At 42.9% G+C, this 15,641-nt stretch overlaps 1 protein-coding gene across 5 annotated transcripts in view; it reads right to left on the reverse strand.

Annotated features, from left to right (window-relative positions):
- Positions 1 to 1,446: 1,446 nt before the first annotated feature.
- Positions 1,447 to 15,641, reverse strand: part of WDR37 (WD repeat domain 37) — a 71,028-nt gene continuing 56,833 nt past the window's right edge. For all 5 annotated transcript variants that reach the window (XM_028505421.2, XM_028505420.2, XM_036025071.1 and 2 more), the window contains exons 12-14: positions 8,192 to 8,326; positions 7,632 to 7,746; positions 1,447 to 4,257 (exon numbers count right to left, since the gene is read on the reverse strand). In XM_028505421.2, coding sequence (XP_028361222.1) covers positions 4,126 to 4,257; positions 7,632 to 7,746; positions 8,192 to 8,326 — 382 coding nt within the window. In that variant the 3' untranslated portion in view covers positions 1,447 to 4,125. The remainder of the gene's footprint in view (positions 4,258 to 7,631; positions 7,747 to 8,191; positions 8,327 to 15,641) is intronic.

Consider the following 15,641-nt stretch of genomic DNA (forward strand, 5'->3'; position numbering starts at 1 on the left):
GATTTGTGGAATAAACAGCCCTGCCTTCCAGCAAGAACTTCCTGGTCTCCTTCCAAGTCAGGCTCAAGGCCATGCTCTTCCTCCACCACACTGCCACCAGCACACCCTGCAGCGATGTCTCCTACTGCATGACTCCTAGTGACCCCTCAGTGCATCCCCACAAGTCAGCGAGCACACGTGGAGCAAACCTGCCCTCACCCAGGCTGCTGCATGACTCAGGCCCTGCCGCCCACCCCACCTGGTCAAGTGTCCTCCCCTCACTCTATACACCACCGTGCTCTATGTGCAGCATTCCCCTGCTCCTCTTTGCCCCTTCAGTCCTTGACATCCTTGCCTTCAAGTTTAAGACTGACCTCATCTCCTTAGAGATGCCTGGCCCAAACAATCTAATGCTGCTCCCTTGTTGCTCTCTACCCCAGCCCACAAGTCACAAACGGGTATCACCTGCCAATCACATAGCCTCTTAGAGCTCCAAAGATCTGCTTACTCTATTTTTGACCAGAAGCTGCTTTAAATGTTTTACTGGAATTATTTTTAAATTATGCAACACTTTTTATCTGATTTCACTTTTAGCTTCTTCCCTCTAAAATATGGACTATATATGTTATATATAACAATTGAGGTGTTCTCAATTTTTGGAATAATTTAACTTCTAACTTATTGAGAAAACAGAATCTATGGAAAATTAAGGAGACACGCATCTTAGTGGCATTTTGATGACACCATAGCAATACAAATCTTGCCTTCTGGATTCTTTATACTAATATGTGAACTTTTCAATGTAACTGAAGGTGTAATGACAAAATTTCAACAATCACATTTTTTAAGAGTAAGGAGAGTTAAGTAGTGGGTCATTTCCACCAATGCCTGGGCAATGAGGGCTGGCAGGCAGGAATACCGCATAGTGTGTGAACACCTCCTGCGGTTCCTGCAACCAGCACAGTGATTTGCATATGTGTGTGAAAACAAGACAGGAGGACAGGCAGCCACCCCAGATCCTGATTTACACTCTCCATTGAAAATAGGGTCAACTTTCCTTAACTGCAATTTTTAAAACTTTCAAACAAGCTTACCTGCTATGGTGACAACCAGCATCTTACCAGACTCTGAGGAACTTTGAGAAATGCCTGTATTATTTCAAATCATTAACTTCCTTCAGAAATTTTTGGGATGGGAATGCAGGAATGGAGAAGATTATTTATCACTTAATATTAGCCTAACAGACAAATAGGAAATATAACACAACTAATCTTTTAAGTCTAAAATTACAATTTTTCAACTGAGCAAACTATAATTAGAAATCTGTACAATTTCTACTTCATTGTGATGTTCAGTAGCTATTAACAAAGCTGCATGAAAGCAAAATATTTTTAAAAAGTAAAATAATTTGAAAAAGTAAAATAACAAAAAAGACACTCCTAATGACAAAACTTTTTACAATAGTAATTATGGAACGCGGATTTTTAATGAATTTCATATTGCAATGAAGACACAGAACACTTAAAAACAATTACCTCAATACAATAAAAAATACTTGCTTCTACACAACACTTACAAATGCATACTTTGTCCCAAAGAAACTTGTTTTGCACACATTTAAGCAACAAATAATTTTACATAGGATTCTTCAGGCTGCAAAATATGTACAGAATCTCTGACTCTACAGAAACTGATGTGCAGTGGTCGAAAGAGTGATGTTTTGTCCAACAGTGTATCTCATATGAAATTCTCTACCAACACACAGTTTTCAGTAACCACCATCCCCTTTCCATTATTAAATGAAATTCTGGACATGTCAGCATATGGGACAAAACAACTCCCATTTCAAAACACTATTTCAGATGAAATCACTTGTGGCTGATCACATGACAAGTTTAGCCACACACACATACATGCATGCAAACTCACACATGTGCACATACACACTACCCCCCAGTCTCCTTCATGACTTCTGAAATCACCAACACTACGACCAGAACAGCTGAAGGGATCCCATCAGAGGACACGCAGCAGCCAGCAGGAGAGGGTCCTGTGCCTGGAAACCCTGCTCCAGCACCGTGGGGCCTTATGCCCTCAAGGAGATGGAAAAGTGAGGCTGGCCCCTTCACTTAGCAAAGTGAGCAAAAACTATGAAGGGCGCTGGTCTGCACAGAATTAAATGGCAATCACAAATATGTATTTAAAAGCTTCAAAATTTTTTAATCTGGCAGAGATCTGGTTCTTAAGTTTGATTTAGCTATTTATACACATCTTTCAATGTTCCTAACAGTGATTCTAAGACACCCAAACATTCAAATTAAAACCCAAGAGGAACCCAAGAGTGTGGTTAGGTAAATCATCACTAAGAACTCACCACACTCAGGCCTTTGGGGTACGGTGCCGTGGAGAAGGTGTGGCCACAGACATCCTGCCTTAAGACCACTCAGGAGAGCACGGCTGGAACTTGGTGCTCAGGCTCACAGTGACAAGCTGACTTTGTCCTCAGTGTGCTCAGGGCAAATGGCACATTTTAAAAATACAACCAATTCTTGAGTTTTAAAAATAAACTCACTCTAAAACTTTTCTTGTTTGTCCCTCAGCAACCTCAACTCTAAATTTTCCTGGTCCCTCTTCCCTGCCAGGCTCTGTAACTCATTTCAGAATCATCAATGATTCAGGGTTTAAGTCTCAAAGATTAGCGACTGTAGGACCTGAGCCTTAGGCGCTCCACCCAAGGGCAGCCTGCATACTGTCCCACTGCACTGCACCGCACCACACCAAATGGTGTTCTAGCCCGTGTCACTACAAAACAGGAGACACGAGGAATGGGGTCACCTATGGTCATTTCCAACATTACCCTCTTGTACCTCTAGGGGCCAGTCTCCGAGTGGACATATTCAAGGATTAAAAATATGAGGAGCAGTACACTGAGATGTCTCTTTATCAAAACTGGAACTCAACAATAACACTAACAAACGTCACACACAGTAACTTCTAAGAAGGCAAGAGTGATGGGCCCAGCAGTGGGAGGGTTGGCACTGAGAGGTGTTCCGGCGGCAGAGACCGGAGCATCTTGTCACCTATGAACTATGGCTATAGCTGCCACCCTGCTGGCTAATGGAAGCGCCTTTTGTCTTCAGGATACATTTGCTGTTTGTCTTCCTTGCCTTCCAAACTGAATTCAGTATTCCAGCTAAAAGCCAAAGTGCTTAGTTAGCTAGGCACAGTGAGACTCCCAAGTTTTCCAAACATTTATTTTTGAGGTAGTACTCATTTATTTGCATTGTTAGCTCTCAAATACCACCAAGGAAGTGAACCCATGTAGAAATATGCAAATCAAAGGTGTAGAAAATAAATAAGGTTTTGTCTTCAGGTAGCAGAGCCTTCTTAAAAAGGTCAAGTCACATTCAATGGATAAGTCATTTGAAACTTCTAAAAACTGTTTATAACCATAGCTATAAACTAAAGTGCTTTAAATTTTGCTTATGATCTGAAATTGGTGATTAGAATCATTTTAGAATTTGCTAATATGAGACCTCAGGATATTGAAATGATTTTCTATAAAAAACAACAGAAACTTTTTCTTTTCAAAACAAACTCTCTGAACGTTGCAAACTCAACATTTGATGCTATTTTTTTACTTCTAAGATCCAGGTTAATTTCACAGAACTGTAACAGAATAAGAGCTGAAGCTGAATTACACAACAGCACTTGCTACAACTTCATAAGGAAGTAAACATAAAATTTTTTACTAATCCTGCCATTCATCAGCCAAGGCAAACACAGCTCTGCAGTCTCCCCAGGACAAGGTAGATATGTAGGATTATTCCAGAAATGCCACAGACTTATGCTCACAGTAATACACAGGGTTCACATTGAACTCACACAAATTTGATGCCCTCCTGACATCTGTCAAATGCCATGTGCTACAGGGAGGGGCTCCGTTCCCACTGACCAGAGGATGCCAGCACAGACAAGATGGATAAAAAACAAAACCACAGTTCTGTACATTTCATGCAAGCTGGGTACAATGTGAAAAGGACATATACAAATCACCCTTCTCAGGGTCCAGCTCTCACAAAAACGGCTGATCGGTATGAGAAAGTCTGCTCCAGTCACAGGTCCATGGCATATAGTGGCAGCACCTTATTTTTCTTGTAACAGTGCAGGGATGTTGATGTTCCAGCCTATGGCTTGCCTGTCAAACCCACAGGTGAACAGATTACACGTGGGATGGTCCTCACTCCACGCCGAGCAGCACACCATTCTTCTGTGGCCCTATTACCAATAACACAAAACAGAATTAGTGTATTATTCCTCAAGCATAAAAGCTATAATAAAACCTCAGCCAAATTAACAACTACACCACTCAAAGCAACCAAATGAAGAGGAAAACAACAGGCAGGATTAGTCAAAGTGAGCCAAAAGCACTGAGTAGGGCAACGGGCTCTCAGGGATGTGCTGGTGGAAAGGCCATGACAAATGAATGAGGTCAGACACAAAAACCCAGTGAGATGCACAACAAAATCATTTATGATTCTTTAAGAAAATGAGTAAGATTACAGTCAGACAAAAATAAATAACTAAAAATAATCAATTTAAAATGTTTTAATGAATAAATGAGGCTAGGTAAATTTGGGAATAAACTCAATGAAATTCACTCAAAGACCTCAAATATCATTTTAACAAATACTTTGTTCAGGTGTTAAAACCGCTAGAAAAACACATTTGGTGCCAAGTAAAAAAATAAGTGGCCTTTCAAGCAGATTCCTGCTAGCTTTAGGAATTCCAGTTCAATACCAGAATATTGGAAAATATTTCTGCAAAACATGTGCAATGGTTACAGTGCACTATGTTTGGTGTATACACACATGGATGCAAGCACTGCCTTAGGAGAGTCATATGTTGCTCTAATAAATAAATGGCTATTACTACACCCTACAATAAAGTACAAGAAGCAGGATTAGGAACAGTTGACAGAAATTTAGTAAGTGAAAGAATGGCACAGAAGTCCCCTCTGGAAAACATTCACATATGAATATTGCTAGCTATATGTTTTCAGAGAGAACTGGACAGGCCATGCAATGAAAGCACGGCTAGTAAGGAGTCCACAGAACGAAGGGTTTGGGAAGGGATCTTCTATACTTCTTTGTTAGGAACCCAAGAAGAGAATGAACAAGCATCCATTAGCTGGCAGGAAAAATCAAGCCTCTGGAAAGAACTAGTTGAAGATGACAAACTCAAGGCATTCACTGGACTAACCTTGAAATCAGGTCCCACTAACTGGATGAGGGAAAAGACCAGGCAGCACCTACAAACATGGGTGCAATCCAGAAGCTAAGTCCTCGCTGAGCTGGAAGCCCACACTAGGAGTCACCCTTTCATCTGTAGACTCCCAGAATGCACACGGACATGACCCAAAAAAGCTCTCTGCACATGCAGACTCTGAAACCACTCTGCCCTCCTGGAGTCGCAGGCACATGCTGAAAGCTCCACACTCCTATGCAGACCCGGCGCCCTGTCCACAGACCGACCTCTCACTGTGCACTGCACCATGATCCTCTCTGCCCTGGATGCCTGTTCAGTCCACACTCTGGAAAATGTCACTTACATGTTCCCCAAAGTTAAAACAATCCCATTATCATAAGCCCCTGCTGCTCTGGTGACCAAGTTCAACTGAGTTTCATTGTCTCTTTATAAATCTATCAGCTGGAAGCAATTGAGACAGCATGAACCAGGGATTTCTAGCTGCAGTTCTGTGACACTGAAAACCATATTGTTTTATCGGATGAAGTGTTACAAGTTCAGAATGAAATAGAATGTTATTCATTAATAACAAAAGTAAGTCCTTTCAGACCCACGTTAGGAGGATATAAATCCAAGCACAACAGAATTCTACAATTCCAACAGGTTTGAATATTAACAGATAATTAAAAATGAAGTTGTGTCCACAGAATTAGCCCCAACAAGAACTGCTGAGAACTCCCATTTTTTTCAGGGGAAATATTCTGAAAGTAATGAAGCCACACACATACACATTTGTATTTGAAAATGCTAGCTTTCCATGTTGCAGAGCAATTTTATGTACTGCACAGGTGCAGAGAAAAATAAAGAACCCTACTGTGTAGGACAGGCATTTACAGGATACATCAGTGATGCTCAGCAGTTACCAAAGAAAATCCCAGACAAGCAACTATAGCTTTGCTAGGGGCTGTGAGCCTCTCCGTTGTTACTCTAATTCTGAGTAGTGTTTCTGTGACATGCACTCATAATTAAGAAGCTCAGTAACTGACTTCAAACAGCACACAGAGGAGCCACACAGGGAAGAATCAGCCATGTCTTAAATACAGAGGGCTTTCAAAAAGTTGGTGCCACTTAGACTTGCTACTCTGTTGGCAGCAAATCCCACTTGACTGTCTTCCTAAGTCTGTGGTTCCTGAGCCCCAACGCCCCCCAAGGCCAGCCTGCAGCTCACAGCTGCACTTTGAGGCTGTGCCCAAAAGAAAACATGGAGTAACTACACCAACGGTCCAGGTACCCACCAAGTTGAAGCCATGATGGCGGAACACCAGCATGCATGCGGACACACTGACCGCAGCATCAGAAAACGAGTTCCTTAAGAAAGAATGAGGTATCACAGTGACGCACAGAAAAGGCTGAAAAAAGCAAAGGACAGTGACCGTGTGGTAGGGCTGTTAGGCACAAAACTGAAAAAAGGCCACCTCACCAAGCTGGGAGTGGGGTGGTGGGGGGGCCTGGCTGTTGTTACTGCAGCTACATTCATTTCCCCCACAGAAGGAGCTAGTGTGTCACTCACTTGAGAATTCTCCCTCAAACTTGAAATCACCCAGAGAACAAATCAAAACACAGGTTCCCAGGTGCCCCTCAGAGACCAAGTCAACAGGTCTGAGCTGGTACTGCAGCCCAGGCAACTGTGACAGGTTGTGCAAACACCTCAGTATACACTGACTCAACACCCCCACACTGTACCATCTAGGCTGAATGCAACAAGCAGTCCTAGCAACCAAGATGGTCCATCTACAATGAAGTTTGTCCTGGCAACCCAGCACGGAAAGAGGTTCCTGACTGGGACTGCAGGGTCCCTTCTTAACAAACTACCACAATCCATGATCCTGCCTGACCACGCAAACTCTTGTTATTCAATATACTTCCAATTTGTGTAAGTTCAACTGCAAATACGTAAAACTGTGCTTTCCAGGACAATGACCACTAACCCACATGCAAATGAGCTCCTGAAACATGCATGGCTGGTGACATGCATGAGGAAGTGAACACTCGATTTCCTTCTAGTTAAACGTGAAAACTACTACTCAGTTCAGGAATTGGGAAACATTTTTAAAGTTAAATTTTATGTACTCTAAATACAAATCAAGTATTTGCAATGAAAATCTAGCATCCAAAGTTAATAAGAAAACAAGAGTGTCAAATTCGCTAATATTTTTATACTGATGACATGTTCAAATGATATTATTTTGGATATATCTGGTTAAGTATATTGTTAAAATAATTTCTTTTTTAAAGTGGCTATTAGGTAACTGAAAACTCATGTGTGACTCGCAGTGTTAATTCCATGAGTTGCGATGACCTAGCAGACATGAGGCTCTCTGTGAACACACACTGCCTGCAGTTACCTGCCGACTGCTGCGAGGGAGCCGTGCCAACCGCACACCAGACATATCGAATAATCTTACTTGTCGGTTGTCATGGGGGAGGGCGATGATTTTTTGGCCAACGCATACATTGATCCTGCAAAGAGACAAAGTAGGTTCCATATAAAACAGTGACAGCACCAGTTTCTGAGTTTACAGATTACGATGCAGTAGAGTATTCCATACTATGCACACTTCATGGCAAATATGACAGCAAACTCTAAGTATTACCTGTCTATAGCTTTAGGATACAGAGACCAAGTCACTTAACACAACTCACATGCACAGCATGGTCACTAAAACAGAAACACTATGACGCTGAGCCATAACTGCCTCACTCTTATTCTCAAAGCCCACTATACCAACCTGATTCTGAATTTCAGTTTCAGTGTTTATGGACACTGAATTTGCATTACAGGATCAATAACAAATACTCTCCCAGAAGTCTAAACCACTTTTCCAAGGCTCATAGACAAGACATCGCACTACAGTCAACCCTTTCCAGTCAAGTAAACATCTAAGCAATGAGTAGCTTCCTTCACCTGTTGATGGCGGAGTCTGTCCGAATGGTCGCAATGGGAGATCTCATGTTCTTTAAATCCCAGACCTTCACGGTGCGGTCGTCACTGCCTGAAACAACGTTATCTCCCACGGTAAACACAGCAGAGGTCACGGTGCTACGAGTAAAGGGAAAGGTCAAAAGCTCATCTAGTGTACAGCATGGTGACTAGTTCATTCTATACCATGTACTTGAAATTTGCTAGGGGAGTGGGTCTTAAGTGCTCTCACCACACAAACAGAACAGGTATCCATGGGAGGTAAGGGATATGCTAATTAGCTTGACTGTGATCATTTCAGTGGATGCGTATACTAAACATCACATTGTACACCTTAAATAGAATCAATTTTTACTTGTCAACCATACCTCAATAAGGAGGAAAAAATGTTAAAGATAAGAAGAAATGGTCAAGAAAATAATCTAAAGCCCAGGCTGGCGTAGCTCAGTGGATTGAGCGCGGACTGGGAACCAAAGTGTCCCAGGTTCGATTCCCAGTCAGGGCACATGCCTGGGTTGCAGGCCATGGCCCCCAGCAACCGCACATTGATGTTTCTTTCTCTCTCTCTCTCTCTCTCTCTCTCTTCCCCCCTCTCTCCCCCTCCCTTCCCTCTCTAAAAATGAAAATCTTTTAAAAAATTAAAAATAAATAAAATCTCAGAGTTAAAAAAAAATTAAAAAATAAAAAATAATAATCTAACCATTCCTGACAACTCTGGCCCTAAATAATAGCCTCCCAGAATATTTAAGAGCCATATTATTTTCAGAGGCATGAAAATTAACTACAAACAAATAACATATATTATATATATATATATATATATCATTATTTCTCACAACAATTTCAAACTGCTTTTATTTCACTTAAGAGTCTAAAACAAGAGATAAACTTCTCAGATGTAGAATATCAAGGTCCAACCCAGACTGAGACCTAAAGCTGTTTCACCGGCATTAACTCCATGCTGAGTCCCTGCCAGGTGGGCCTCACCCTGATTATCACTGCCAGCGTGCAGGTGACCCCAGTCTGTGGAGTATCCTGCGTACCTGGGATGAGCAGCCTTCCTGCCTCTGCCCAGCTGATACGAGGCGTGTCGCCTCCCCAGATGCTACATCGCCCAATGTCAGCAATTACGCTACAAAAAGGAAAACGGGAAACCTGGAGCATCAGTCCAGTGACCCATCTGAAGTCCCTATTTATAAAATAACACAAGGGCTTGTGTTACTCCTTGTCCATCCAGAGGTCACAGCAAGGTTTAAAGAATTCAATTGCCAACAGAGCTCTGGGAACAGCTCATGACACCAGGCTGCTCTGCAGATTCCAGCTTTTAGAAGGTTTGGACCAAGTTAAATTTCAGTTAACATTCTGCTAAATTAATGGAAAAAATCTCCACAAAAGACCATCGAACCCTATGTTAATGAAATGCTGAAAGACATTAGGTTTTTAATAAATCACAGTCCTGACAGGTATTGTGGGCCATCAAAGGAAAAAAGCTGGCGCAGAGGCAGTCATCTGACGGCACCCTCGACTCGGGTCCCACGGGGAGCGGGGCCGCCACGGACGCACACTGGAAAAGCTCCAACTCTGCCAGACTCCAGCAGACTCATTTATCTTGCCACCGCGAGCAGCCGAGCATGTGCTTGCAGCTGACAGCGCGGTACCTCCTCACCGCACACCACTGCCCGATCTGGAACATTCCGCTCCCTCCGAGGGTCTCAATCAACGGAAAGACTGTAATGCTAGCACTCCTCATTAGGACTAACAGCTGTCTTCCCAGTCACACAGAGACACAAAAGTGTTTTGCATAACAATCTGCTGGAATTTCATGGCTAAGAAAAAAAAATATATGATGTGGAAAATGCTGGCCCAAGAAATGCTGAAGCAGGGTGTTTTCCTGGCTCTGCATCAGACACTGACTGCAGAGCACCCATTTCTTATTGTAAGGTGTAGTTCCCTACAAAACAAAGTCATCCTTCTACATCTGAAGAACAGGCCAGAGAGCAAGCACTCCACTCTGGGAACAGAAAAGGCAGGGCACCCTTCCCTAGAACATAGGCGGCTTCTCCTCAGGTCCACGGAGCCATATGTGAAAAGCATATTGAGGAGCAACCAGTGTGGCCTTCTCAACAGCCATCCACCTGTTCAGGTGCACTGCAGTGTTCATGTAAATGAACAGGTGTAACACCTGTGTGTCCAGCAGAAGCTGATGTGGCAAATGGACTACAGCACTTTCCCACCAACCAAGTCAGAGTTCTCACACCCCTGCACAGGGGACCTGCACATGCCACTAGACCCTGTCAAGACCACAGCACCTCTATGTCCAAAGGCATCAGAGGTCACCACAGTCCTCCACAAGTCATCCCTACTTCCCAAACTGTTTTAGAACTAGACATCTTAACAGATGACAATGTATGCAGGAGACAAGAGCAGGGTCATGGGGAGTGTGCCCTCCTGGGCCTTTCCTACCACATGTGGTTGGCAGAACTTAAGGTACTCACATCAGCCTGTACTATACAACCTCGGAGGACCAGGAAACTTCATCTCCAAATGAACTCATTTCTAAATATTCCTAGATGGCTAACTCCCTGCAAAAAAGATAAAATACATTCAAAGGAAGAGTCAAGCTTGTATTACACATGGCTCTTTTTCAGGATTAAAAATTCCACTATTCCCTTGAAAAAAATTATGTCAAGCCGTGTCCTGACTGGTGTGGCTCAGTTGGTTGAGCATGGTCCCACAAAGTGAAGGGTCACTAGTTCAACTCCCGGTCAGAGCACATACTTGGGTTACAGATTCAGTCCCCAGTTAGGGCGTGTGCCAGAGGCAACTGATTGATGTTTCTCTCCCTCTCTGTCTCTCTCCCTTACCTTCTCTAAAAATAAACAGATAGCCCTGGCTGGTGTGGCTCAGTGGATTCAGTGCTGGTCTGTCAACCAAAGGGTCACCTGTTCCATTCCCAGTCAGGGCACATGCCTAAGTTGCAGGCCAGGTCTCTTTTTGGAGGAGTGTGAGAGGCAAACACACATTGATGTTTCTCTCTCTCTCTTTCTCCCTCCCTTACCCTCTCTCTAAAAATAAATAAATAAAAATATTTTTAAAACAATAAAAATAAAAATATAGAGATAAACTATTTTTAAGAAAAAAAACAGATGTTAAGGCTCCTTATTGTGCCAGCTACTCAGTATTCTCACTTGGCTGCTCTTCTCTCTACATCTCCCTCTTCAGGACAACTGAAAGATTTCCTTCCTAAATTACTGAACTACAAAACCACCCATTCGACAAGGATTTCTGAGCACTGCTGTGTGCCAGGCTCTTCTTTGTGTGACAGAACTCCCAACAAAGAGAGGGTAAACCATTCCGGGTGATGCTTCCATTCTAGTGGAAAAGATGGCAGTGGCCCTGGCTTTAATGAAACGTGCTGCAGTTTTAGAACATGCAGTCTAATTGTAGTGGCCGGAATGTGCTGCTAACAGTTCTCTCAAAAAACCCCTGCAGTCACCAGCTTTACTACTGGCCAGACAGAAGGGCTCCAAAAGTGATTTTAAGAGCACAAGAAAACAGTATGTTCAGTTAACCTGGCTAAATTCTCTTCCTTAGCATTCTATTAATTAAGAACCTTTTTCCACAGATTATTCAAGATGATAGTGCCACACAATCCAATTTAAAATGATTACAGAGAAATTAAAATGACTAAGATTTATATCTGACTTCCTGCTTGTAATATCAAAGTCAAGACACCAACTTCCTTTCCATGAAAACTGTGGTCCTTGTTTCATTCTTACTGAACAATGTAATAGTCAACTGTAAGTGTGAATATCTGTAATGACTGCAATAATTTTACAGAAACCTGAGAGGAATTGCACACCATTAAATTAGGTAAGGGATGATCTCTCTCGGGTTTTAATCACCTGACTTTCCATTCCCTTATTTTCTGAATCCCAAACTTTGCCTGTTACATACTCATCAACTAACAGCAGCCAATGTCTCAACATCACCATGATGTGAGTCTGTGTACAGAAACTAGGAAAGAACTTCAAAGGCTTTATTTTTTTAAATCTTCCAAAAGGAAAAAAACTTTTACATCAGCTTTGAAGGTAATGTGATTCAGACAAGCCCTATTCATCAGAATACTTAGGAAATAAAAGTCAGAAATATATAAGGAACTGCAAATGTTTCATTCTCCAATATACTAGATTAGCCAAAAATTGCAAAGTTGAAGGAAGGTCACTGTTGCCTTACTTGGTAAGAAAGATATCACAGGGAGCCGCACGCCCAGCCCTAGGTGTTTAGTGACCCTTCCCAGGAGAATCTTTCCTTTACTGGTAGTAAAGAAATGTTGCTCTGACTAGAGTATGGAGTGACCACCTAACACTGCACTAAAGTAGCTAAAGGCCCTTATAGTCCAAGATTGTGTGCCAATGTGCTTCAAAACCATATGTGAGCATACCCACCAGAAGTGACAGTCTACACAAAACATGACACATGACAAATAAGTGTATGTGTGTATGAGTGTGCCCACTAGAAGTGGTATGGGCTACAAGGAACATGACACATGTACAGATAGGTATATATGTGTGTAAGGATGCCCATCAGAAGTGACATGGACTACACAAATTGGGATGTACATGCAGGGTATGTATATCTGTGTGAGCATGCCCATCAGAAGTGGCACCAGCTACACAGAACATGGCATGTGTACAGATAGATATATATATGTATGTATAAAATAAACCATGACTAACCTCTACTGATACAGAAGTGACTCTGCTACTTCAGCAACTACACTGAGAACTAGTGTTTTTCAAATCAAGTATAACTTGCTCACTGAAACAGTGGAACCATGTGGCCCCAGGAAGCATCCTTGGGTTCCACACATAAGCAGGGAGGTGACTACAAGTAAAATTTCACTTTAGAAGATTCAGAATTAAGTAATTAGAAACTTCCGGCCAAGATGGAGGCATAAGAAGACACACTGTGCTTCCCCGCACAACCAAAGTAAGGACAACAATTTAGAAACAAAGTAACAACCAGAACAGACAGAAAATTGAACTGTATGGAAGTACGACAACCAAGAAGTTAAAATAGACACATTCATCCAGAGCAGTAGGTGGGGCAGAGCCTGGCAGCCAGGTGGAGAGGGGTCGAGGCACAAAAAGCAGGGCGTGCAAGACAACAACGGGCAGACCCCAGGCACGGGGTGGCAATGGGCAGACCCAGCAAGGCAGCAATTGTGAAGTGAGACACTGCACACAAGGCGGCTGGCTGACAGGGCGATCCCACATCCACACACACAGATAAACCAGGTGAAACTGGGGAGCCAGACAGACCACACAGCCCAGGGTCCCAGTGCCAGGAAACAGAGCCTCAAAAACACCGATTGAAAACACCTGTAGGAAAAAATAAACATAAAAAAACAAAACACCTGTGGGGGTTGAGGCGCAGGGAGAGACTCCCAGCCTCACAGGACAGTTCATTGGAGAGACCCACAGGGTCCTAGAACTTACACAAGCCCACCCACACAGGAATCAGCACCAGAAAGGCCCAGTTTGCTTGGGGGAAGCAGCAGAAGGGACTGAAATCTGACAGAGAGTGGAGCAAGTGCCACTGTTCCCTCTCGGACCCTGCCCCCACATACAGCATCACAACCCGACTGGGTTGCCCCACCCAGGTGAACATGTAAGGCTCCACCCCTCATATGTAACAGGCACGTCAAGATAAAAAAAAAGGCCCAAATGGAAGAGCAGATCAAAGCTCCAGAACAAATCCAACTAAGCAATGAAGAGACAGCCAACCTATCAGATGCACAGTTCAAAGCACTGGTGATCAGGATGCTCACAGAATTGGTTGAATTTGGTCACAAATTACATGAAAAAATGAAAGCTATGCTAAGTGAAATGAAGGAAAATGCACAGAGAACCAACAGTGATGGGAAGAAAACTGGGACTCAGATCAATGGAGTGAACCAGAAGGAAGAAAGAAACGTCCAACCAGAAAAGAAGGAAGAAACAAGAATTCAAAAAAATGAGGAGAGGCTTAGGAACCTCCAGGACATCTTTAAACGTTCCAACATCCGAATTATAGGGATACCAGTAGGGGAAGAGGAAGAGCAACAAGTGGAAAAGTTATTTGAACAAATAATAAAGGAGAATTTCCCCAACCTGCCAAAGGAAATAGACTTCCAGGAAGTCCAGGAAGCTCAGAGAGTCCCAAAGAAGTTGGACCCAAGAAGGAACACACCAAGGCACATCATAATTACATTACCCAAGATTAAAATAAAGGAGGGAATCCTAGAAGCAACAAGAGATAAGGAGACAGTAACTTACAAAGGAGTTCCCATCAGACTGTCAGCTGATTTCTAAAAAGAGACCTTCCAGGCAAGAAGGGGCTGGAAAGAAGTATTCCAAGTCATGAAAGGCAAGATTGCTCTATCCAGCAGAGCTTTCATTTAGAATGGAAGGGCAGATAAAGAGCTTCTCAGATAAGGTCAAGTTAAAGGAGTTCATCACCACCAAGCCCTTATTTTATGAAATGTTAAAGGGACTTACCTAAGAAAAAGAAGATCAAAAACATGTACAGTAAAATGACAGCAAATTCACAATTATTAACAACCACACCTAAAACAAAAACGAAAACTAACTAAGCAAACAACTAGAACAGGAACAGAACCATAGAAATGGAGATCACATTAGCAACAGGGAAGTGGGAGGAGAGAGGGGGAAAAGGTACAGAGAATAAGTAGCATAGATGGTAGGTAGAAAATAGACAGGGGGAGGGCAAGAATAGTATGGGAAATGTAGAAGCTAAAGAATTTATGACACATGGACATAAACTAAAGGGGGGGAATGTGGGTAGGAGAGGGTGTGCAGGGTGGAGGGGAATGAAGGAAGGAAATGGGACAACTGTAATAGCATAATCAATAAAATATATTCTTTAAAAATTTCAGAATTAGTTATTATCACAGCCCTTTAACACCTTGCATTTCCTTACTCATTTAGGACACCCGCCTGAGTGGTGGCTGCCTGGTTTTCTCCTAGCTCATGTGCGATGCACACATTATACACACTGGTCATCTGAGGACTGACTTCCAAGGGACCCCGTGTGGTGTTAGAGTCAGGACCCTGCAGCCCTCACATGTGGATGAGAAGCAGCAAGCACAGACCTGACCAGGTGATACAGCCCCCGCCCTGGGCCCCCTGAGTGCAGGCCTCAGCACGCAAAGCATGAGCAACACTATCCTTCCAAAGACAAGCTCCACCTCTGGCAGCTGCTCACCTCCCCACTCTGCTCACTTCACATCACTGCTCAGTGGCTTCTGCCAACACGTGGAACCTGGTCCAAACACAGCTCATTTCTGTCTTCACGAGTCTGTTACAATGTAGTTAGCAAGTTTTTCATCTGTTAATAACCTGACAATTTTTTTCTAAGTTATATCAATGAA

This window comes from Phyllostomus discolor, chromosome 1 (genome assembly GCF_004126475.2).
Source record: "Phyllostomus discolor isolate MPI-MPIP mPhyDis1 chromosome 1, mPhyDis1.pri.v3, whole genome shotgun sequence".
In the NCBI taxonomy this organism is placed as follows: domain Eukaryota; kingdom Metazoa; phylum Chordata; class Mammalia; order Chiroptera; family Phyllostomidae; genus Phyllostomus; species Phyllostomus discolor.